The sequence below is a fragment of the Vespula vulgaris genome, chromosome 1 (assembly GCF_905475345.1).
Source record: "Vespula vulgaris chromosome 1, iyVesVulg1.1, whole genome shotgun sequence".
In the NCBI taxonomy this organism is placed as follows: Eukaryota; Metazoa; Arthropoda; class Insecta; order Hymenoptera; family Vespidae; genus Vespula; species Vespula vulgaris.
Window position 1 is genome coordinate 12,462,103 of NC_066586.1, and position 25,336 is coordinate 12,487,438.

Consider the following 25,336-nt stretch of genomic DNA (forward strand, 5'->3'; position numbering starts at 1 on the left):
ATCAACTCTATTATAAGATAATATCTTTGTTTTTTCAATTCTAATAGTTCAAATTATGAGACAAGATTATTTTGTAGATGAAATTTATATTGCGATCGATTAATTGAAATGAATATAAGTGCTCTTAGAATCTTTTTAAAGGTTATCGTATCTGCGATAATACAATACAAATAAAAACAAAAAAAGATACAAACATACAAAAAAATATGAAGTACACGTATAATCACTTATAAAAAATAAAATATACACATTAATACGGAAACATTATCTTGTACAATAAAGACATTTTACTTTGCGGACAGGAGATAATTTTACGATTACGTTTCATCGATTCGTTCCCACTCGACCTAAATACAAAAGAGACGTCTCCTTAAACGCATGAGACGATCGGTCGCGTTCTGGCGCGAGAAAATTCAAATCGTTTGTCGCGAGAGCCGAACGCGTTTGAAGATTGCCGACGTCGCGCCGTACGGTCTATCGATTCTTGCCGAAGATTTCCGAGGTTAACCGAGCAGGATCAAAGTGACGTACGTCAGTCAGTGTGGGCCGACCCGCGATCCGTCTGTCGATTTCTCGGAGTTTCTTGGACGTGTTTCTCGCGGAAGGAGGCTACCGTTTCTCGGTAAAGAATTATGTATTCGATCGTTTAAGCTCGCGCCGATGCGCTATAAAAAATCCAAGAGACGACTAGACATTTTTTGCGTTCGCATGCCTTGCAAAAAGGAAAAACCATTGGTTCCTATACATTCGTGTTCGCGCCCCGATCAATCTTCAAGATCACAATTCCCCCTGCGCGCTTATCCTCTTAATTGGGTCTTATTGTTGGTAGGATAAACGCTAAATTGATAGCGTACAGCCTGTTCTTTTATCTCAAGGTAATACTCGAGCCATCGCGACCGACATCGATCGTCGTGACCTAACCTTGAAAAAACGTAACGTCTCTTACAAATTCCTGAAGTATTTCCTTGGATATCATACTATGTTTTTCTTCCAGATACAGCCCGCTTGCTTGATTAGGGGTGTACGATTATGGCAAATACTCAAACTCCGGGTATGTAGTTTCAATATCAATATCTTTCAATATCAATAACTCCTAAGTTTTATATTTTTCTGGAATTCTCTTTTTTCAATGACGATAGTAAATCAATCGCTTTTCAAATGTTACCACATTTCAATTGTTTCGATATATATTTGATTTTCTATACAAGAGGGCGCTAACTTTATCAGCGTAACACAAAAATCGATAGCAATAATATATAGTTTCCTATGAATATAATCGGAATACTTTTTTTATAGGTATGGATCCCTGGATGATTCATCCAAGAGAACGAGCAAGATATCAACAACAATTTGAGTCTTTAAGGCCGATCAACGGGATTATTACTGGTGTACAAGCAAAAGGTCTTCTCTTAAGATCAGAACTTCCTCCTGTTGTTCTTGGTCAAATATGGTATAAGATCTCTTTAACGCATATAAAGTACTTGTTATATAAGGAAATCACTCATTTCATAACAAATCTTTTATAGGACATTATCGGATACAGATGCAGATGGAAAGATGGATATAAACGAATTTTGCATTGCTTGCAAATTGATCACTTTAAAACTACAAGGGTTTGAAATTCCTAAAACATTACCTCCATCTCTTATTCAAAGTTTGAAGTCTGTTTCCACCAGTAAGTAATGCTTCATTAATTAGCACAAATAAATTATTGATTTTGTCGATAAAGATAATTATTTCTCAGCAGGTAATAATGCAGTTGGCTTAACTAATGGTGCAGCTACTATACCAACCCAAAATAACATTGCTTCCCTAGTTAATTTGGGTGCCACTGGAACTGTACCAGTGCAACCATTAGTCGGTATGGTACCGGTTAGTACTCCTCCGGCACGACCTTTGATAGGCCCACCATCCAATGGAACAACAGGACGTCCAGCTACACCTGCATCACCTATGACTTTACCAGGTAACTTTGTTGACTTATTTGATTTTGAAATCTTGGGTATGTCTTCATGTAGCTGCACATCATAATATACAATAATAATTCATAAAAAACTCGCAAGCATATACACTATCATTATTTAATCTACTTCGATCAGGCATATTAGCATATCCAAGCTATGCCATTGAGCATAAACATTGTGGAATGATTAGATAATCCACTATTTGTGCTACACAAACTATTCTCACTGCAGAATTCTAACGATTAGTATTGTCACTAATTCTTTTGCTTAAATATAAAACAAAATATATATGGATTAATCAGCAACATATTTCTACATATAACTTATGCATCATACTATACAGCATCGCGACAAAATAGACAGAATGTGGCCAGCAATATACATGCCACAACTCACACACCATCAAAGCCACCTGCTCGACCTGCACCACCCTCTGTGGGTATGTTAAAAGTACTGAATGTTCGTTCGTATTAATCTATGTGACTAATTGTATTCTATATATGACAAGCTTTTTCATATTTGCTTTTTGAAATTTAGTCCGTTTATTTATTCTTAAAAAATTCTCTTTATTCTTCTCTGAATGGCTTTAGTGACAGCATGATACAGCAATGCATTTTGAAAGGTGAATCAGAGTGTGAATGCAGTAATTTATAAATCTAACAAAGAAGAACAAACCTTTCAACTATCTTTCAATATTTACTTCAATTTAACATTTTTATTACATACTAATGATATTTAGCATTATTTTTACAAAACTCAGAACAATCCATATATGTTACAGCAAGAAATATGTGTATGCTGAATTTCCTATATTTATTAAATGTAATTAGTATGGTATTATCTTACTTCTTAAACACAAAAATTGTATGAATATATCTTTATAAATATCTGTGTTTATAATTTATAGATAACTTGTTTACTTTATACTTTCTTTTTACTATATTTACAAAGCTTTAAGAAGTTTACAGATTTCCTAATTTTACAAACTATATTTTGTGCTCTATGGCTTCCTCTTATTATTCATAAATAATCTTTTCTTTGTAAATTATATTCTTTTTTAAAGAAACGATTATTTTTCTGTAAAACCTTTAACAACGCCTCTATTTGTGCTGCAAAAAAAGGAATCGTGCCTTCCACAAGTACACCAAGCACTGGTCCACCTCAAAGACCAACACCACCTTCTAGTATTGGTATGTGTAAAAATGAAGAAATAATTTCAAAATTTTAACGATTACAGAAACAATGTACGTTGTATATGCTAAATATATGACAGTATATTTATTTGAAATTTTTTCTTCGAGTAAAAAATGAAGCATTATGTACCTGAATTCCAAAGAAATGATTCCTTTTTATTAAGTCAATGTTAAATGTTTGTGTTTGCTAAAGAAAGTGAATGTTATGACACTATCTTTTTTACATATATTTTGATATTATCTTTATATATAAAATTATGTAAATGTATTTCAGGAACTAATTTTGCAACTGCCACAAATGTTCCACCACCAAAGCCGGCACCACCTTCATTTCCAAATAGTCCAGTTGCTGCAATGTCTCCAGCCAAAGTTCTGCCAACTGCTGCTACATCTATTGTACCTCCTATTCAACCAATTCAGCCAATACAACCAATGACAAGTTCCGCTATAGGTAAAAAATATTACTTAATACATATAAAATATATTTTTTTAAATAATTTAAGAAATGAAATGTTCTGCATACTTATTAACTGTTACCTTTATTTAATTTTTTTTATTACAGATTTACTCGATCTTGATTTATCAGAAGGTATACTAAGAAAAAAAGATTGTACAGGAAGTACTGTATTACAATTAGCAAAGTGCTTTCTGCTAATGTCAAAAATAGTTTAGACTATTGCCTCTAAATACTATTATATATTTGTTCCTTTTATGCTCATTATCATTACATCTGTAGCAGCAATATTTAATGCTGTTGTTTTATTTATTACAGAATACTTTATGATAATGTAATATGAGTCATTAATTTTTAAACTCTTTTTGAAAAGTATTTTAATAAGTACATTTGTTAAATAATTTCTATGATGCTTCTCTACAAATTTAATGAATATAATAATTTTTTCCTATATTACAACCTTGTGTAGAGCAGAAATTCCTATATATTGCTCTTTTTCAATTATTAAAAATTTTCTGTGAAATCGATCTAATCATCTTCATAACAAGATAGTTATTTGTCAGTTGCCTGTAATTTTTCATATTAGTGTGATAACGTGTGTACGTGTGTGTATATATATCTTTAAGCTATGTTTGCTTTGATACAAAAAAAAATTGTATTTGTCTTTTACAAATAGTTTTTCGTAACAGGTGCTCCAGCAGTAGCTCCAATTGCACCTTTAAATACAAATCCAACTCCAATTGCTGCCTTTGGTATGGGACAAACAATGCCAATGCAACCACTCTGTACTAGCATGGTTGCTCCAATGACAGGAGGGAGTACTATTATACCATCCATTGCTCCAATGGCTACTGGTATTTTATAAATAATATCTTATAAAAATTGATTTGCATATTAATAAAATTAATAAACAAGATAACGTTTTGCCATAAGTGGACAAGTGAAAGATCATAAATATATACTTTATTGGCACAGGTACAGGTGTTGTATCGACATCTCCAGTTGTAGGTCTACCATTAGTATCATCAACAACAAGCGGTGTGCCACCAGTAAATGGTACAACTATTCATACACCAGTATCCACATGTACACCATTAAGTACAACTGCTAGACCACCAAGTATAGATAGAGTGGGTTCTGTAGATTCTCAGCATAGTCAACATTCAGTCGGATCTCCACAATCTATAGAATGGGCAGTACCTCATCAAACAAAATTAAAATATACTCAATTATTTAATACCTGGGATAGGACAAGATCTGGATTTTTGTCTGGGCCTCAAGCCAGGAATATAATGGTGCAGTCACAATTACCTCAATCAATACTAGCACGTATATGGTACATTTATTTTAAAATTATAACATATAAATCTTATAACCATGATTCTACAAATTATTTTGAGATACATTTACTTTCAGGGCATTAGCAGATATGGATTCCGATGGCCGTTTAGGTTCCGACGAATTTGTATTGGCAATGCATTTATGTGATTTAGCTAAAGCAGGTGAACAAATTCCCAATACTCTTCCATTGGAACTTATTCCTCCCACATTTAGACGACAACGTCAAGGTAGCTTGACACAATCACAAGGATCTGTAGAAAGTATCGATCCATCTGCTGGTATGCCACAGGTATAATTCATTACGTCCAACACTTTGTACGTTATAATTCGACACATATCCCTTTTATTATATCTTACATTCATTTTGTATAAAGACTTCATTTGAAGACAAACGAAAGGAGAACTTTGAAAAAGGACAAGCAGAACTAGAACGTAGACGTAAAGCTCTTTTAGAAATCCAACGAAAAGAACAAGAGGAACGCGAACGAAAAGAGAGGGAGGAAGCAGAAAAACAAGAAAAGATTAAGTAAATATATAAAATAAGTTAAAAACGTTATAACGTGTATGATTTATTAATTTTATTAATTTTTTCTTTGTTATAGAATGGAGCAAGAAAGACGTCGACAAGCGGAAATTGAGAAACAAATGTTAAGGCAAAAAGAAATTGAACAAGAAAAGGAAGAACAACGAAAACGTGCTCACGAACAGAGAGAAGCTGCAAGAAAGTAAGTAAAAATATTTTGAAGCTATAATAAATACTAAACAATGAAATATACTAAAACAAATGCAATTATAAACAGAGAAATGGAGAGACAGAGACACTTAGAATGGGAAAAACAGAAATCGCAGGAACTTCAAGCACAGAGGCAAAAGGAACAAGATGTTTTACTTAAATTAAAAGCGAAGAATCAAACTCTAACTATAGAGCTTGGAACATTGGTAAATATATAATATAAATTAATTATATTTTAGTTACATATAACATTGTTATACATGTTGCAGAATGATAAAGTGAAAGAATTATCGCAAAAGATTTGTGATACTCGGGTTGGTGTCTCAAGTGTAAAAACAACGATCGATGGAATGAGATCAACTCGCGATTCGCAATTGCAAGAAACGATAGTGTTAAAAAATAAACTTCGTGAACAAAATCAAAGGTTACTAGCACTTAGTCAGGAAAAAGCAAGAATAGAAGCAAAGAATAAACTAAACGCTGCTCAAGATGCTGCAGGACAGGAAGCGATAAAAATGGCATTCGATAGCAAACAAATAACTCTCAAGCAAATGAAAGATAAAATTGCCGATTTGCAACAACAGGTACATATATGATATAGTAGATGTATGATACAAAGTAATAGGCAAAATTTCGTGATATTTTAATATTTCATAAATTTGTAGATTGATGCTAAAATGTCTGATATAGAAAATAATAATGGTCAACTTGAAGATATAAAAACGCAAATGAAAAATTTAGCAGCAGATTGTAAAAAATTATACGTTACGTTTGAGGAGAAGAAAACGAAAGTTTTAGAACTGAGAGCAAGTATTGGAACAGGTGTTGCAACAGATTATACAACATCAGCGTGGGGTGACAATGCTTGGGGCGACACTGGAACTACGATTAATGATAATGATTGGCCTGTTAACGATACCGCTATTATTACAAATACAACAGAAAAGCCTAATGCGGGAGTTATGAAATACAGAGCATTATATGAATTTGTAGCAAGGAATCAAGATGAAATTTCATTTCAACCTGGTGATATTATTTTGGTAAGCTATATATATAAAAAGAACTTATGAAAAATATTAGCTACAAATAAACAAGTTTATTTGTTGTTATAGGTACCACCTGTTCAAAATGCAGAACCTGGATGGATGGCTGGTGAAATACGTGGTCATACCGGTTGGTTCCCGGAATCGTATGTCGAACCAATAGATTCTAATGTTAGTACTGACAGCACATTCATGCAGCAGGATAGCGTCGAAAAGCGAACATTAGAGTATGTTAGAATCTATTTAAATGATTGATATATCTCAACAAATCTGTTATTTATTGAACTTTCTGCTGCAGAGGTATCGCTGAAGTTCCCGAAAATGTCTCCGATGCAGGATCTCTCGGTGGTGAAGCTCCTACCGTTGAAGCTATAGTACCAACCTTAGGATTAGGTATTGCTTGTAATATACAAGCAACTGCCTTGTATCAGTATCGTCCTACTACAGAACAACATCTTTCTTTAGATAAAGGAGATGCTATTAACGTTATTGAACAACAGGTTAATATATCTAGATATATGTACGGTTAAATTAAATACGTGTCATTTTCTACATATAAATTATTTTATAGAATGATTGGTGGTACGGTGAATTAAGTAATGGAAGTAAAGGTTGGTTCCCTAAATCATATGTAAAAGAAACTATTACTAATGATAAAGATCTTGTTGCTTCTGTGGATGATGGTCTCAACGAATATTATGTTGCACTTTACCAATATGCTTCAACCGAAACTGGTGATCTTAGTTTTAATCAGGGTGAAGTTATTTTAGTCATCAAAAAAGAGGGAGATTGGTGGACAGGATGCATAGGAGACAGAACTGGAATTTTCCCTTCCAATTACGTAGAGAAATGCGATGCACCTACTCAGGTATTTTTTGCAAGAGAAACAAATTGTGTTAAAATGTATTTTTATAATTGTATATTACTGATGTATGTGTGTGCAGGATGTTCCTTTGTCTACTAATGCTACTGAACAAAATACCACTGTAATTACTAATGCAATAGAAAGTCAAGAAGATACAACTATTACCACAGCGCAAACGCCATCAGTACGTAACTATATGATTTTTTAAATTTTTTATTTAAGATAATAATAATGTTATCGGTACTATTATAATAAAAAATATACTAAATGTATATAACAACTAATAGATAATTTCAGTAACATACAAATCAAGCTGTAGCAATATTGAGTAACTAATATCATGACCAAAATTTGAAATTTTTTGTATTCTATATTGACTAGTAATCTTGCTATACTAACAAATCGTTTGAAGTATATTTATTATAGTAAAGTAATAGAAATTGTGTTATTAAAATTGTATTGAATAGTTACATATATTTAACAAGTAGTTAAACGTTAGACAGTAAGCTAGATTCTTGTGCATTTGTTTAGCAATTGGAAAAAACTGCAGAACAGCTCGAAGATGAGAGAGCAGCTGCAGAAGATAGAGCAGAGTTACCTGACTTCACTGCTATGTCTGCTCAACAGGTAAAAAGTACAAATATAGCTCTTAATTAATTTTAAAATTTTGTGAAGTATATATATAAGTTTCATATTTTATGGCATTTAATTGCTTATGCCGCTGATGTCCTGGCACTACAGTATCACAAGGTATTTTGCTGTTTGCAAAGAGTAATTTGTCGCGTGCTTAATCATTAATAATGTGATATTATTTCTTTTTTTTTTTAGTATCATGTATACGTTAATATTTATAAATATCTTTTATAAATGTTATTTCTTACTTTGTTTGCCTGTATAGAGAGGAAGAAAGCCTGAAATTGTACAAGTTATTGCACCCTATCAAGCTACTAGTGCTGAGCAATTAGATCTACAAAGAGGACAATTAATAATGATTCGTAAAAAAACGGATAGTGGATGGTGGGAAGGAGAACTTCAGGTATTTGTTATTAATTGTACAGAATATGCTTATATAGATATATTTTGTTTCATACTACCAATAATTTATTTATTTCATATTCATATAACAGGCACGTGGAAAAAAGAGACAAATTGGTTGGTTCCCAGCATCTTATGTTAAACCACTAACTAGTAGCAGTAATAGAAGTACACCAGTTTCTCACGGATATCAAGATTCACCAACAGATCCAAATGTTGGTAAGTTGATGATAGTACTATATATATATATGTATAATCAATAGTATTAAATTTCATATTTATTTATGATTATATTGCTAAGTAATATTGGTATATTTACAGAACGTGTTATGGCTTTATATCCATACCAGGCACAAAATGAAGATGAATTAACGTTTGAGAAAGGTGATGTTATAACAGTGCTTGCCAAAGATGAAGCAACATGGTGGAAAGGCGAATTGAATGGAGTTTCTGGAGTCTTTCCTAGCAATTATGTCTCTCCTATGTGTAAGTATTCCAAAATTCTACTCTTTATCATTCTTATGAACAAAATATTATATGTAATGTTTTGTAACTTTATATTATATGGATATAAGTAGTTTTTATGCAAACCTTCTTGAAATATTTCAGAATAAAGAAAATCTGCATATTCCCTCCTCTATAAATAATTTTATATCAGTAAATTCATGTATAAGTTAACAGTTAGTATATTAAATTATTATAATTGATTAAATATATAGACTAAGAAACATAAAATCTATTTTACATATATACGGATAGATGGACGACCGTCAGGAAAATTTAATTGCTATAATAACAAAATGTCATCTTATTAAAAAAGAAATTACATATTTCTAACGATCTGCAAACGTATGCATTTATAAAAAAAAAATTTAACTTATTAACAAATTTATTAAAAGGGTATTAAAATTACGTTACATTTTGTTTGTATAAGTTTCACTTTACACGAACTTTATATTTGTTATAATACATAAAAAATTATTTGTAGTTTATATGAATTTATCGTATGATAATGTTTTGTTTAATATAATAATCTCGTCTTTTTAATTAATTTAATTTTATATAGGAAACACTCTTCGAAGATTTCTATAAGAATTGTCTATTTATTGTTTTATAGATTAGGAAGGTAATGAATATAGGCATATATTGCTTATATCATATTTAATATTATTAAGAGAGAGTTCCATATCTAATAGAATAATATCTATGGATTTCTTCGACATTTATATCGTTTCCTTATCTCATTGTATTAAATAATGGGAAATATTGTATGAAATGGCAAAATTTTTTGTTATTACTTATAATAGTTACCATGTCTGCTTATTGCTTCGGTGCAGCTATCATCCTTTCTTGTAAAATTGTCTTTTATAGCTAGCTTAAAAAGTAACACATGTTACTTATTGTACCCTTTATAGTCTTACAATAATTGTATGATACCATTCTTTCTAATTGTGAAAAAAGAGCTTGCTTGTCTGCCTGCATGCCTGCCTGTCCGTCCGTCTGTCCGTTTGAGGTAGCCGTTTCATTCTTCTATCAGTAATGTTAATTCTGTTTGCTATATTTGAATAATTTAGTCAAAAAATACTTCGCACATAGATCGATGTTTTGCATACTTTTTATAAATCGTGATAATAGGGTATAGTTGTTTTATTTTAGCCATGTTTTTATAATATTCATTTATGATATTCTATATTTAAATTCATATTTAAACATTTTGGTTTTATAACTATTCTCCAATTTCTTATCTCCAAATAATTTATTATTAATCTTTATTTTTGCTATTATTATTACTAATTGGAATGTGTCTACATCTCTGAAGTTTACATATACGAATCCATTTATTAATAGTAACTGTTAGTATATGAAAAAACAGCTACCTCGATTATATCAGATTATTTGACACAATACTTAATGATTTTCCTTTACTAATTGTTGTATTTCGCATCTGCTTAACACGCAGCTTAAAGGATAGCAGAGCAGCACCGCAGCATTGCAGGCTAAAATAAAAACATCTGAAGTGCAATAAGAATGAATAGCAGATCCTACTCAGCACGGCGTATAACAACCAGAAGTCTCGACGGAGGAGACAGTGGGCAAAAAAGAAAAAGGGAGAGGGAGAAAAAAGAGATTGAGAAAGACTCAGGGCCGGTTCTTTGTCTTTGTATTAATCCGTATAATGCAAGTCCTTTTCCTGTGGTGCAGGGTTCTTTATTCCCTTGTTCTCATTGTCAGTTCAAGTTTGCCACTATCAGCATTAGGCGTTTTAACTTTTCAATATCTTGGAATGATTTTGTCACTGGCATTGTGCGTAATACATTATGCATAAAATAGTATACGCATGTAAAGAGACATTGATTATAAATCATGATGCAAATACCATCAATATTACCTGATATATGCACCAAGGTCTACCTCAGTTCACTATATACTCCAATGTGGAATCAAGGACAAATATTATTGAATATTTGGCATTTTCATTTTAGAAGTAATAAAAATGGCTTAAATATATTATGCCACTGTTACTTAATATTTAAGTTAAACTTAAAATTTGATATGGTCAAACAAGAATAGAAATTTTAGTAATATGTCTTGCATTGATATACAAGTGACACTTTGAGCCCGGATTATTAAAATATATTATATATGTTGCTTTTTCTTAAAAATATAAAATGCAAAGATTATAAAGCATCGAAGTATAACAGTAACATATTTTAATGTTACAGGATACCAGAAGCTTGCCATAAAAGGCAATATAGGTCTATGTTCACATTGGAAATGGCTATTCATCATATTTAATGTTTAAATGTTTATCCTATAGATAAGAACATTCTAATACTTATAGGAGAATTAAGGCTGTTAAATTCATGATCACCGGGCTTTAAGTGTTAAATGTTTCTTAATCTTTAAAAAAAATTGTTGTAATCTTATTAAGTTTGTCATCCCTGCCTTCTTCAATACAATATTGCTTCCCAAAGTGTTTTTGATGTACGAAAGCGTGAAAATATTATCATTCACTTATTGTTGAAACTGCCCAACGGCATCATCAATGATGCTGTTTTCTGATATTAAACAAAAAAAACGCGATTTGTATTGTAACTGCATCATGACCAGGCCTAGAGCAGAAATTTGATAGTTATGTAATGAAAGGAAGGCCACTTCTAGACGATTTCTTTATACAAAATAAGCAGAGAAGGAGCTACAAAATGTGTTACATTTTTTTCATATGTTTCATATATTAATAATTTAAGTTCAGTATCCCTAACACAAACACATAATCGAATCGTTATGCAAATATTATTAATCCTGTTATCTTCTATACCTAATTTTTTAAAATTACATTCTCGTTATTTTCTAATTTAAACAATCTGTGGATAAAAAGAAAAAATGTATGCAATATGTATGTGTGTGTATATATATATATTTATATGTATATATACATATATATACATATATATACGTCAATAATGTTTAGCTTCCCTTAATACAGTTTATTTGTAAATGTAATTTGTTTCTATTTATTTAACTTTATCAATTGTTTTCTGTTGGTCTCTAAACGCAATTAGCTCCTTCTTCACAGCCTTTTATTATAGAGCCTAAAACAATGTCAGTCATTTTTATAACATCAGTGACACATTACTCTCGGATCAAATAAATGATTTAATTGGTCGCGAGTGATTCGTTGAGTAACATTACTTTGCAATGAACCAGTTTTTTCATCATTTTCTACATTCTGTTTAAAAAATCATGAAAGAAACAAAGGTATTGCAATGAATATCTTGAAATAATTTATTTACATATAATTTGCTAATATTCAATGATACTGTATAATTATTTTAATAATTTCTTATTTATTTTATATTCAGATTTTAACTTTATAATGTGATAGTATTGTATTTGATTTTGATGAATCATATGAAATCTTTGTTTTAATGTTATTAATTATTTATTTTTTTAATTATTTAGATTGCATAAAAATGAACAGATAAACGAAGATATAACTACTGGTTCCATATAACTAAAAAAAAAAAAAAGAAAAACAAACAAGCGCACAATAAATCATCAGTGTATTTATATACAAATTATCCTTTTACACATTCTATATACAGCTTAGCAAATATGTGTATAAATACATCTGATACATTGCAAAAATTGTGTGCTTATTGTTAAGTACTCTAAATATACGCCCAATGTAATCTTTATCTAAACATGTTGATGATGTGTAAAGCAAGTTGTGCAACTGATTATCTTTAGAGAAATACCTGTGTAGCGCTTATTATCTCTAAGATTGTTACCATTTGCAGTCTATCCACATTGTTTGTTGTAATATTAAATCTCATAAATGAATCTCAGTAAAACAATATGTACTTCTCCACGGAGGACATTGTGAGAGTTTGAACAAAATCACAAGTCACTGCTTAATTTTATATGGATTTTGTTCATACTTCATATGACTTGCTCTTGTCTTCTCACATGCATATATACAAATTCGTTCTTATACATATGTATACATATCTATACACATATGCAGACACGTTCTTTAAAAACGCTGATTGAAATAAAGTATCTATCTGTTGTAAAGTACTGTAGTGCGGACCAAGTGTGTGTCATTCAGTATTACCCAAACATGATATGTATACTTCTTCTAAGTTTATTCAAGCGTGTTTGTTCTAGATGAGGTTCCTGCTTTCCAAATATTTTATGAAAAGTTTATTATATTCGTATAAGATTATTTATAATCTATATTATCAAATCTAAATTAATATACATGGCATAAATGAACAGAATATTTTCTTTTAAATATCACTAATTTTCCTTATTTATTTTCTGATACTGTTCTTTAGTCTTTTTTGTAGAGGTAAAATAAATTGTTTTATTTTGTCGTAAAGCCAAAATATTTTTTTGTTTCTAAGACGATGACCTTCCCAATTGGATAATATATCCTTAAAACAAAAATGATTTTATAACAAATTTAAGTATAATAAAATAATCCAGAAAATGCTTTTATAAATTTTATGTGTAGCAAGTAAGCTGACAACTGAACTATTGATGGCAAGGCTTGATCCAATGGAGAGAAAACGTCAAGAGTATATAAAAGAACTTATTACAACTGAACAAGCATATATAGAAGACATGAGGCTAGTGCATGAGGTATGTTTTATTATATCATATTTATATTACTGAAAAAAAAAAAACATTTATAATTCTATATACATGCATTATTCATACTAATTTTGTTCTTATTTATAAAATGTTCTTGTCTTAATTTCTATTTAATTTTATAGGTATTTGAAAAACCTCTCATTGAAAGTCTAGTTTTAACTTTAGATGAGGTGGATAAAATCTTTGTAAATTGGAGAGATATTATAGCCTGTAATGATAATTTTTTAAGGTAATAAATTTAAAAGAATAAAACAAGAAAAGTATGAATATTAACTTTTCTTATTTATAGGACTTTAAGAATAAGAAGAGAAAACAGTGAAGGTGGGATTGTTAGAATGATTGGTGATATTTTATGTGAAAATGTATGTTAGTGTTTACTATGAAAAAATATTTCTAATTTCATAGAATTATTTATTTTTTATATTGAATAAACTTTCAGATACCAAGAATGTCAGCTTATATACGATTTTGTAGTTGTCAAATATCTGCTGCTGTATATCTTCAACGATTAACAGAAACTTTACCAGAATTTGTTGAAGTTGCACATGTTTGTCAGCAAGATCCAAGGACCAAAGGAATGCCACTTAGTTCATTTTTAATCAAACCTATGCAAAGGATAACAAAATATCCACTTATTATTAATAAAGTAAGGTTTTTTTTTTTTATTAATGCTTCTTTGTTCTTAAATACAGTTTATATATTAATTTATTTTAATGGTAATTACAGATTTTAGAACACACGCCACATGATCATCCAGATAGACAATATCTTCAAGAAGCATTAGCTAAAGCTGAAGAATTTTGTACACAAGTAAAATTACTATTAAAATATCAAATTTATTTCATAAAAAACTATTCCTTTTATCTAATGTATTTTATTTTTTGTTAGGTAAATGAAGGTGTAAGAGAAAAAGAAAATAGTGATAGATTAGAATGGTTGCAAAATCATGTCGTATGTGATGGTCTTGAAGAACCACTTGTATTTAATTCTTTAACTAATTCACTAGGACCAAGAAAATTATTACATTATGGTATTCTTCATAAGGTGTGATAAAATGATAATATTTTACCTTAAGTATAATTATATTAGGCAGATTATTATTACGAATTAATTTAAATATTTACATCAGGCCAAGAGTGGAAAAGAACTCGTCAGTTTTCTAACAAATGATTTTTTATTATTTGCACAACCGACAAAATCTTTGCCAAGTGGACAACAATTTTCGTTCGAGCGTAACGAGCACCAAAGATTTAAAATGTATAGGAAGGTATATTAATGAATCCTCTATAAAAAAAAAAAAATGATAAATGTTACTAAAATAATTAAAATTAATTTTGATTTCATCTTGCAGCCGATATTTCTTAATGAATTATCATTGCTATCCGATTTAGATACAAGTGGAAGTGGAAGTGGAAGTATAAATGGTTTTGAAGTCTCAGATAATACATCCAAAACTTTGAGACTTAGAGATTCAAAAAAGCCAATAATATTAGTGGCACCATCCGCGAGTGAATGTTCATTATGGATGAAAAGAATTACAGAAGCACGCAAAACATTTATGGAAAATGAGAAGACACGTTTACAGAGACAGCGATCTAGTGAGTTTCGTTTTCACAACATCTGCCATATCATTGTCTATACGTTTATCATTTTCATATTACAAGTAATTAGTCTTGTTTCCAAAATGACTTACGACAATGAAATCGTAAGTAAACAAATCCCTACATAGCTACGATTTGTTAGCTTTCCATTTGATGCTTTTTGTTTCTGGAATTGTCTACTTTATCAATTAAGATATAAAAATGTGCAATAATGTGTCACGTATATGGATAAACAGAGCAGGCGCAATTTGGAGCATGTGGACGCATTCTTGTTACTGTGTTTGAAGGCTCCAATCTGAAAGCACCATCCGGTAAGCAACTGCATGTTTTTTTTGTTGCTTGCAGTTGTGCTTGCTTTCATGCTTTATTGTTATTTTTGCTTCTATATAATTGCATGTGTCTTAAAACCTTATCAAGAGGACAAAAACAGTGGACATCAGAGGAAAATAATTCATATGGCAATAAAATGACACTTCTAATGCTTCATTCCTTGTAGTATTTACTAACAGAATATTGCATGATTATAGTTCGTAGGAGACCACCTCAAGGCTATCTTCGATTAGTTGTAGTGGAAGCTGAAGAACTTATTATAAAAAAAAGAGGTAAAGCTTTACATTTTCCAGCAATGTATATTATTTCCCATTTCGTACGTAATAAAATAAAAAATGTATCATTTATAATATAGTATTCTAACGTCTTTTTAACTGCATGCATTAATTTAATAAGCTTAATAACTCTTTCTAATTAATATGCAGCATTGAATGCACTTCAATCTTCTTTCTTTCTGTCTTAAACTTATGATTTACATGTTTTATGTATACAAATAAGCATCATGCTATGTAAAAGCTCTATCAGAAATTATATTATAAAATAAATTTTAAATAAATTATTAAAACAATATGTAAAATATAAATATAATATAATGGTATATTTATAATTTTAATTATAATAATTGTGAATAATTTTCAAACAGGAAAATGTAATACATTCTGCAAAGTTTCAATGGGATCCCAAGAAGAAAGAACTAGTGTTGTTTCAGGGACAGATTGTCCTTTATGGGATACATCTATGCAGTTTCAAGTCAAGGATTTACTCGAAGATACTCTTTGCATCACAGTATTTGATAAAGGCTATTATAGTCCGGATGGTATATTTTATATTATTTACGACCTATGTATAAATTTTACTTCATATGTTTATACATTTTAATAAAATATTTCTAACGCAGAATTTTTGGGCCGTGCAGAGATTAAGGTAGCAGATATCATGAGAGACAGTAAAGATTCTTGCGGACCTATTCTACAACGGTTCAGGTTACGAGAAGTTGAAAGAGGTGATGTTATATTAAAATTAGACCTTCGCTTATTCGGTAGTAGATAAAAGGTAAACTATCATTTTTCATTATTTTTAAATATAATAATATATTTTTTATTGACAAATACACGTACAAATTTATGACGTTTAAAAGCGCTCACTGCCAGAGAGATAAACTTTTAAATGAGTCGTTATCTTTGCAAAGAGATGTGTGTTTCTAAAGATTGATCACAAGATTTTTTCATAAGGAATAAATGTATTAATGTTTGTCATTGATCATAGACTATGAACAAATTTGTATCGTAATATTTTATATCTAATATTTTTAATGACAATGTGATATACGAGAATTAAAGATAGTTCAATCATTTGCAATCATGAATCGATATAATATTAGAATTGCTGAAAATATTTTAATTGTTGTGAACAAACTTAGTGATTCCTGTTTTTATATAATCATTTATACAACAAAATCAAAGAGTAATCAAAAATAGTTGAATTATTTTTTCTTACTTTTTTTTTTTTTGTAACACGTGAAGGTTTTTCCGGCGGATTAACATATGTTCAGTATTATATAAATATTATAAAATGCATGTTACATGTAAGATTCATGTGCGATATATATATATATATATATATATATATATATATATATATATATCAATATATGAATGTACAGTTTATAAAATGTTATATATTATATATATTATATATTATCTATAATATATTATATATATTATACTATATATATTATACTATATATTATATTATATATATATTATATAATATATATCTATGCGACATAATTGTAAAGATTACTTTTTGTACTAAATGTATTAGAGACAGCATTTCATTTACAAGAGCGTTTATATGAATAAAGAGAGAATAAAGAATAAAATTGTTTAGGATTTTATTCGTGATATGTTATATCTATGGCTGCTATTGAAAAACATCGATGTATTTTACAATTACATTATTAATATGAAAGAAAATTTAATACATAAATATAATATATACTATTACATAGATATTCTACACTCTTCAGTCAACGTGATACTTGCGGTCTACAAGTACGTATATATAAATATATTTTAATATATAAATTATAATAATTAAATAAATACGTGTAATTAATATTATTATCACGAGATACGTTCCGATTTAATTTCATATATGATCTTAATACACAAATGAGAAATATCTCGTGAAGATTGTATAGTATTTCATAAATGAAATGAGACATATCGATCATTATTCATATGATTTTTATATACTTAATAAAAGAAGCTTCAATGATCCTGATACAATTGGTATCATCGAAGAACTAAGGCACTCTAATCGCGCGCTGTTTTTTTTTTGTATTTTTCCCCGTAATGATCAATTGATAGATCCCAACCACCCCAACGCGAGATTTTGAAATGCTTCTTCTTTGAAAATTTCTTTTCGCGTTTCTTCGATGTGTCTAATCTTCTTAAATTAAACTGTACGTCGAATATTTAAAAAATTCAGTACGCATATTAAATAATTCTAATTTATAACACATGATGTTTTTTTATACTTTTTTTTTATATTTATACTGTTTCTACTATTTTTCCTAGTTTGGATAAATAATCGATGTAATCTAAGATGAGAAACGCCAAAAGAAATAAAAGAAGCATTCCAAACGAATAATTTATATTTTGTGATATTCATAAATTCCCTATAATTCCAATTTTTCATCAAGCAGCAGGATCAACAGTCTCCTCCTGTACGTTTTTCGGTATCGAGGAATTATCGTTATTGTTTTCACGTCCTTCCGTGCCCTCGTCATTGTCCATAGGAAATTCGAAAATGGGTTTAAAACCACCGAAAAGTTGTGGTTTGAAGTTTTCCGGATCGAATTCGCTTTTCTTCGACGATTCATCGTCGGTATCGACAACATCATCGGTCTTCTCATCATCGGATGTCGCTTTATCCTTAGACTCGATAACAACAACATTCCAACCATTTTTAGCTGGGGCCTCGGCTCTCAGGCTGGCTACAAACGGTGCCATGAAATTCTGAGGGGATGGTGCAGAACTCGAAGAACTGGAGGGTTGCTGAGAGGGCAAGAGAACCGGTCGTTGATCGTTTCTATTTATTTTCGAGCCATCATCTTTAACGTCGACGTCCAGACGATGAGACGCTTCAGCCGTAGGCGTGTAGACATAAGCTATTGGCGTAGACGAAGGATGATTGTTGTTTGGCATACGATGAAGAGTTGCCGAGATAACGCCCTCGCTTTTTCTTCTCGAGAAAGGTACAAAATCTTGAAGATAAGGTATAACGTTTACGTGATCACCATCTTCCTTTTCCTCGTCCCTTTCGTTCGACGGACGATTTTCATGACGTTGATCGCTCGGAACAAGTATGGGAGTCTCTCTCACGGGTCCAGCATATATGGAAGAATCTACTCTATCAAGAGAATAAGAAAAATCTCCGATCGGACGACCGTTGTAAAGATCGATCATCGTCGACTCTTCTTCGTTGATCTTCTCTCTATCCTTGTCGTCTCGAAGAAGAGTCTCCGGTGGAAGAGGACGATGTGGTCCTCTAGTTCCTACTACCACACTCTCGTCTTTGTCCGCAGAATCGTCAGGATCTATGTTAACCGCTGTGTTCACAGGATATACTACGTAAACCGGTGCCTCAGCTACTGAATCACGAACATCCTTTCTACGTTCCATCTCCTGAACCATCGTGTTCTTAGTGTCCTGATCTGGATCGTTATTACTGGAAGATGCCAAACCCGTTGCCTCGTCCTCTTCTTCGAGCTCTCCTCGTTGTTGGATCATTTGCAAGGTGGTTACCCGTGGTGGATCTGCCGTTCTACGCCGTGGAAACAAAGGTGGTCTTGGTGGCATCTGAGGTGGTTCCTCAGAATAACGCTCGGACGTCTCTTCGTCCTCCAAGCGCAATTTCTGCTTTTGACCTGGCAACCGATTTGGCTGATTTGTATTCTCGTCGCTCTCTCCTCTGGAAGTTGGTTGTACCGCTGCTGGGTGACGAAATCTCTTGATCGTTGTCTCACTTTCCTGAACAGGGGCAATGTTTTCTGCTATTGTAGAAGATGATCCAGCGAGTCTAATGGCATGGATCGGTGGTGGGGGTGGATTTAATCTTTGAAGGTATGACAGGGCTGGTGGTATGGGCCTTCTCGATAGTGGATGAACGTGAGACGGTTGTCTAATCCTATTAGGATATGCTTGCGGTGCTGGTATTGTACCTATGTTCTCCGGATTACGATGACCATGTGAAACTTTTGCGTTTGGCCTAAATTGTGGCAATATGTTCGGTAATTTTGTGTCAGAGGGATATGGTCGTCTTCGAATCGCTAAGGAATCAGATATAGGAGGAGGAAGAGGAGGCGGAGGAAATGGTTTTCCACGTGCAGGAGGTAAAGGAAGCCTTTGAGGTGGTCTTGGGTAATCGGGTCTTGCAGTTCCACCATGTTGATGATGGAAATAGTACGGTGGAGGTGGCCTTGGTCTTTCGGCGGGTGGTGTAAGATTTTCAGAAAGTTGAGGAAGATGATCGTCTACTGTTGAAACAGAATCTGGCTTAGTTTTCGGAGGCAGTGTCGTTGTTGAAGGTGGGAGCTCTTGAACCGTACCATCAGCTTCGTTAATAATGACAATGTGTTCTTCAACCGGATATTTTTCTTCTTCCGTTTTAGGAAAAGCTACGCGGTTAGGATCCTTTTCTTCATTTCGAACATCTTTCTGTTCTATGAGCATAGTACCCCGAACGATAGAGGATTGTATTTTTGATGATTCGATTTCGTTACTATTTTTTAAAGGTGGTCCTGAATTCGGTGGCCACCATTTTTGAGGACCATATCCGAAATTAGATTCAACGGCTACCGATGGAAGGGCTACCGTTCTCTGTGGATCTGTCTCAAGGTCATAACCATCTTGACCAGTTGACACTTCACCATATATCGGTCTAAAGGAAGCCTCCGCACCTGTCAAACCTCCATAAGGATTCTCACCGATCGCTGTACCAGGCGAGTAGTAGCCTCCACCCTCCACATTTTGCCTGTTTCCAAGTACGAAAGACACCGTATCCTGATCCGGTGGAACAACAATATTACTCGTACTTCCTACTAGAATTTGTCCACCCATTCCGAGCGGTCGTTGATGAATAACCTGATGTCCTCCCGCATTGGAAATCATCCCATCCAAAATGCCAGGTCTTCGATTATCAACAACATTCTCAAAGGTTGGAAGTTCTCGATCATCAGAATCGATAGACATCGAAGTAACTGGATGTGGGACAACCTGGAATTGTAGTGGATGGGTAGATACAATATTGCTCGATGGTGATGATGGAGCCGGAGTGGAAAACAATATAGTCGATTTCATCGTAGTACTTTCAGGTGTAGTAACGCTTGATTGAGTAGATGATGAAGTTGTATTCGAAATCATAAAATTCGGTGGAGCTGATATTGTACTTGAACTTATTGGTTCTTTAGGTACTTCCTTATCGAAAGAATAATCCTGCTCTTCGTTTGATTCTTCGTGCATGTCATAATCCTCATACATATCGTACTCTTCTTTTTTCGGAGGTAATTGTACTGCTGGTTCTCTGTGAGAAGGTACTGCAAGATTATTTGGAGTATGATGATCGGAGTTTATCGTTTCTTGAAATTTCTTTATTGGAATGTTGAACGAAGAAAGAATGTCTTCATAATCATTACTATTATCTATCGTATATCGTACGGTACTTGTGCTAGATGGTTTCCAAGTGGTAACGGGTGGTGCTTTTGTTGTAGTAGACATTGTAGTCGAAGGCATAGTAGTCGTCGTTGTGGTAGTTGTTGGTACAGTCGTAGACATCGTCGATGGACGTAACGTAGTTGGTTTCATGGTGGTGGTAGTAGTAGTAGTAGTAGTAGTCGTCGTTGTCGTTGTAGTACTTGCTTTTGGGATATATGTTTTTTTAACAGGATAATATAAAGTAGTTTCTCGATGATAAGGTCTATGATTGTACGTGCTATAGCTGTTCGAGCCACTTTGAACCTTCGTGTTCGCGTACGAACTCGAAATCAATGGATACTTATCCTTGTTATATTTATCGGAGGAATAACGAACGGGAAGATTGAGAAAGTCGTGAAAACTCGGTGAATTCGGATTTATCTCGTTCGGACTAACATCGTCGGGATCCTTATTTTCGATTTTCTTTTTCTTCGCGTGCAAATCAGCATCCTCTTCCGGTGACATTTCGCTTGTTTCTCTATCCTTGTCATTATCATCATTTTCCTCGTAACGGTCAGTGTAATTTAAGATTTTCACTGCCGGTGCTTTCTCGTAATCAATTTTTCCGGTAATGGGATCTTTTTCTAAAGAAAAAGGTCTCCCACCGTTGAAAGCGAAGGAAAATGGTGGCCCATATCGTGGACCTTCATCGTCCTTGGCCAGAGAGAAAGAACCGACAGTGCTTTCTTCGGCATCGAGATCTAGGTCAAGGGCGTCCAGTAGAGTCGATCTTCCCAAAGATGCGTACTCGCGCTCGTCCATCTGAGTTTTCGTTTTCGGATCATTGTTGTCCAAATGACCACCCATCAGGTACTCGTTAACCACTTTACTAGCACTGGCTAGTGTCATTAATAACATCAACAGGATGGCACGCATCTTTCTCGTAGATATCTGAAACGATTTGACAGAAATACTAATTAACAAACGATTTGCTTCATTAATTCAATCTGCTGCAAATCTTTTTATATCTTATCTCTATTTTGCAAAACGGAAACTATTTAATCGTAAGCTATTATTAAATTTGAAGGATGTGCTATACGTCCCATCCTATTTAAATCCTTTTTTTTAACTTCTTTCCTTCTCAAGTAGCGGGATCTCTAAGCAGAAGCATAGGAAAAGTAATAAGGAAGGTCTGACCGTCCTTCGTGACCTACATTTACAACCTATCCGATGCGTACGTATGTAGATCTTATGTTCGTTTTATAGTACACACGTATGCATATACCGGATTTGTCGTGACATTTAATTGCGTTACTGTAAAAACGCGTCACCGTTGCTTCGTATATATCATCGGATGTTCTAATGAATATGAATAAAGTTTCGAACGGCTAATAACGGATAATAATACGTAAAGTGAAGATGATGAAAAGAGAAAACAAGTAGAGCTAACTTCGAAAGAAACAATAAATAAATAAAAATAGAATTTTAAAGGGACGATCATTTTAATAAGAATGTCTTTTTTGGACAACACAATAATATTTCAAACATCAATTACATTTCTTGCGATATAACCGCAAACACACTATCAGTTGATAAAAAATAAAAAAGACTACGAGTAAACGAGCATCGCGTCTCACGTCGAACGGAATCGTGTTCCAGCAGCTAACGGGTTTCGTATTCTTTTCCCGTTCTTCTTTCTTCTCTTTCATTGCTCTCGCACGACATTCTACTAGGTTTTGTTGAGACTACGGCACACACCAGCCAACAACATCAGCTTCGGGCGCCGTATTTGGCATTAGCATTTCGTTACTCGCACTTTCGAGCGGGCTTTCGATACCAGGAATGAAACATCCGAAAGGAATACTGTTTTACGATTTACCATGCATATTTACTGTGGATTCCTTTGTTCTTTTTTTTTTTTAATGCCACTCTTTTGTTGATCTTTAAATTTAATCAAAAATACAAAACTATATGCATATTATTATCAGTATTTTCTATATTATAATATTTGATTATAATAAATGTATATACATATATATATAGAATTTTACTTTACTGGTATATAATATTTATTATTTTATAATTTTTTTTTTTTTTTACTATACCATTACCATTATCAATTCGTATTTACGAATTCATTACCGATTCGATATCGTTCGTTCGCGTTATTTTAATGACGACGCTCTCCGGTATGACCGCGAGAAAAATGAGAGCGTTGACCGTAAAAGATAGACGCGGGTCGACGAACGGGTATTTATGTGGGCGGTGAAACGACCTCGGATTATTTCGATGAGTTCTAAAATCGTTCAAGGTCTTTTTCGGTCCTGGACCATGAGCCTGACCGTGACCCTATCTTAGGCATAACGTAACTCGAATTGACCTACTTCCTCAGAAGTTTCGGCTGTTCCATCCTTGAATGCGGTTTTGAGTACGATGACATGAATCATCGACATCCGTTCAGCCTTATCAACGCGTACTAAATAGATATTTCCGCGTATACAAGAATTATACGTGCTACTTTCTAATTAACTTCGTGTCTTTCTACATGAATTTTAATTAATTTTTTAGTATCTCCTCGCACGTGATTTTTCCTCACGTCATAAAACAATTTGTATCAATTTTCTATTTCTTTTCAATATTGATTGTAAAGACTGAGAACAAATTTCACCTATGATATATACATTAGTATAATTAAATGAACCTTATAAGAAAATGTAAGAAAAAGAAGATTCCTTCTACATAGTTCAGATAAATTACTTCGTTCTAACCACTTCCTCTTTCTTATAAACGACCTGATGTCAACGGCATATGATTACATCTTCTTTTATGAATTCTAACATTTTATACGATAATAAGAAAATCTTCGCCAACGTATATCTACCTAATGTTATCACGTTGATTTTTTAATAGAATTTATATCATTGAATTTAATTTAGTCAAATTTAAATCCTTCCAATTCTTCAAATTTCTCATAAATTATTATATTTACCTGATAAATCGAAGAACGAGGAAAGATGAACGCTCTTAGATCACCAACAAGAATGAACCGGTCAATTACTCACACTCCTCTTTATTGATCCATAAGTGAACGAGTCGACACGTGCTTGATTCTCGTAGGAATCTTAGGTATATTATGCGAAATAAAAAGAAAAAGAGAGAGAGAGAGAAAGAAAGAGAAAAAAAAGAGATAAAGAGAAAGAAAAAAAAAAAGAATAAAAAAGAACTCGATGGATGATCGATCGCGATCTCGAGGGACTCCGTCCCTCTTCCTCCTTTAACGCAAAAGCGAGAGCTGGCCGCTCTGGAAAGATGCGGTGCTCGCTTTTAAGGATCAAACACTCGCAGTTCACGGAAACTCTCTCTCTACGGTCCGCGAGAAGGTCACGCGTCGACTGAAGAGGATGGACATTGTGATGGTAGCAGGAAGACGATGAGGTAGAAGCCACTGATGGTAAGAAGAGGACGAAACTGTATAAGAGAAGGTGGTGGAGGAGAAGGAAGAAGAGTAGAAAGAGGTGGAAGAGGAAAAGGTGCCCGAAGAAAGCGACGTTCCTTGCGTTGATGTTCGTAAAGGGAAGCCTCGCAATACGAATGAGTTTCTCGTTCCTGATTTAATCGTTGGCTCGACGAATTTGGCCAAGAACCGATGTGCATCTTCGATTCCACCACCATTTACAAATTTCAATAGATTCCAATAATCCAATTCCATGTTTTTTTTTTTTTTTTTTTTAATATATAGGTATCTTTATTGAAAGTGTATCTTACAATTTTCTTTTACTTAAATATTTAATTAGAAATTTTTTATGATATTACTACTGATTTTTGTCTTACTACTGATATTTTGCTTCTTAAGAATCATAGAAAAAAGATTGAGAAAGATTAGTGTTTTTTTTTTCTTTTCTTTTCTTTTTTTTATAA

General features: G+C 32.5%; 2 protein-coding genes across 12 annotated transcripts; one reads left to right on the top strand and one right to left on the bottom strand.

Annotated features, from left to right (window-relative positions):
* The first annotated feature begins 475 nt into the window (after positions 1-475).
* Positions 476-17,725, top strand: LOC127068166 (intersectin-1). Of its 11 annotated transcripts, none has more exons than XM_051003968.1 (36): positions 476-622; positions 995-1,051; positions 1,297-1,450; positions 1,527-1,675; positions 1,745-1,966; positions 2,308-2,403; positions 3,086-3,154; positions 3,432-3,608; positions 3,720-3,746; positions 4,301-4,465; positions 4,587-4,947; positions 5,028-5,241; positions 5,327-5,478; positions 5,555-5,677; positions 5,753-5,891; positions 5,955-6,269; positions 6,351-6,725; positions 6,798-6,955; positions 7,027-7,228; positions 7,300-7,596; positions 7,673-7,777; positions 8,125-8,220; positions 8,492-8,629; positions 8,721-8,847; positions 8,950-9,114; positions 13,649-13,776; positions 13,911-14,017; positions 14,078-14,150; positions 14,228-14,434; positions 14,515-14,598; positions 14,677-14,832; positions 14,918-15,055; positions 15,140-15,386; positions 15,626-15,700; positions 16,363-16,536; positions 16,618-17,725. In XM_051003968.1, exons 2-36 carry the CDS (start codon positions 1,030-1,032, stop codon positions 16,767-16,769), a joined length of 5,589 nt encoding a protein of 1,862 aa, XP_050859925.1. In that variant the 5' UTR covers positions 476-622; positions 995-1,029; the 3' UTR covers positions 16,770-17,725. The 11 variants fall into 11 exon arrangements, with proteins under 11 accessions (XP_050859925.1, XP_050859903.1, XP_050859914.1 ...); XM_051003946.1 differs by having other exon boundaries at positions 522-875; XM_051003957.1 differs by lacking the exon at positions 15,626-15,700 and adding an exon at positions 15,917-15,991 and having other exon boundaries at positions 522-875.
* A 138-nt stretch (positions 17,726-17,863) lies between these two features.
* On the bottom strand, positions 17,864-25,113 carry LOC127068226 (uncharacterized). The gene is made up of 2 exons (XM_051004077.1): positions 24,408-25,113; positions 17,864-22,369 (listed from the first exon to the last, which is right to left on the bottom strand). The coding sequence occupies exon 2, from the start codon at positions 22,352-22,354 to the stop codon at positions 18,422-18,424; it is 3,933 nt and encodes a 1,310-aa protein (XP_050860034.1). The 5' UTR covers positions 22,355-22,369; positions 24,408-25,113; the 3' UTR covers positions 17,864-18,421.
* Between the last annotated feature and the right edge of the window lie 223 nt (positions 25,114-25,336).

Excerpts from the sequence above, each read along its gene's own strand:
- LOC127068166 (XM_051003968.1), top strand. The coding sequence starts at position 1,030 with ATGGCAAATACTCAAACTCCGG. Across the intron at positions 3,155-3,431 it reads AACACCACCTTCTAGTATTG|GAACTAATTTTGCAACTGCC; the intron begins GTATGTGTAAAA and ends AATGTATTTCAG. Across the intron at positions 3,747-4,300 it reads CGATCTTGATTTATCAGAAG|GTGCTCCAGCAGTAGCTCCA; the intron begins GTATACTAAGAA and ends TTTTCGTAACAG.
- LOC127068226 (XM_051004077.1), bottom strand. The coding sequence starts at position 22,354 with ATGCGTGCCATCCTGTTGATGTTATTAATGACACTAGCCAGTGCTAGT.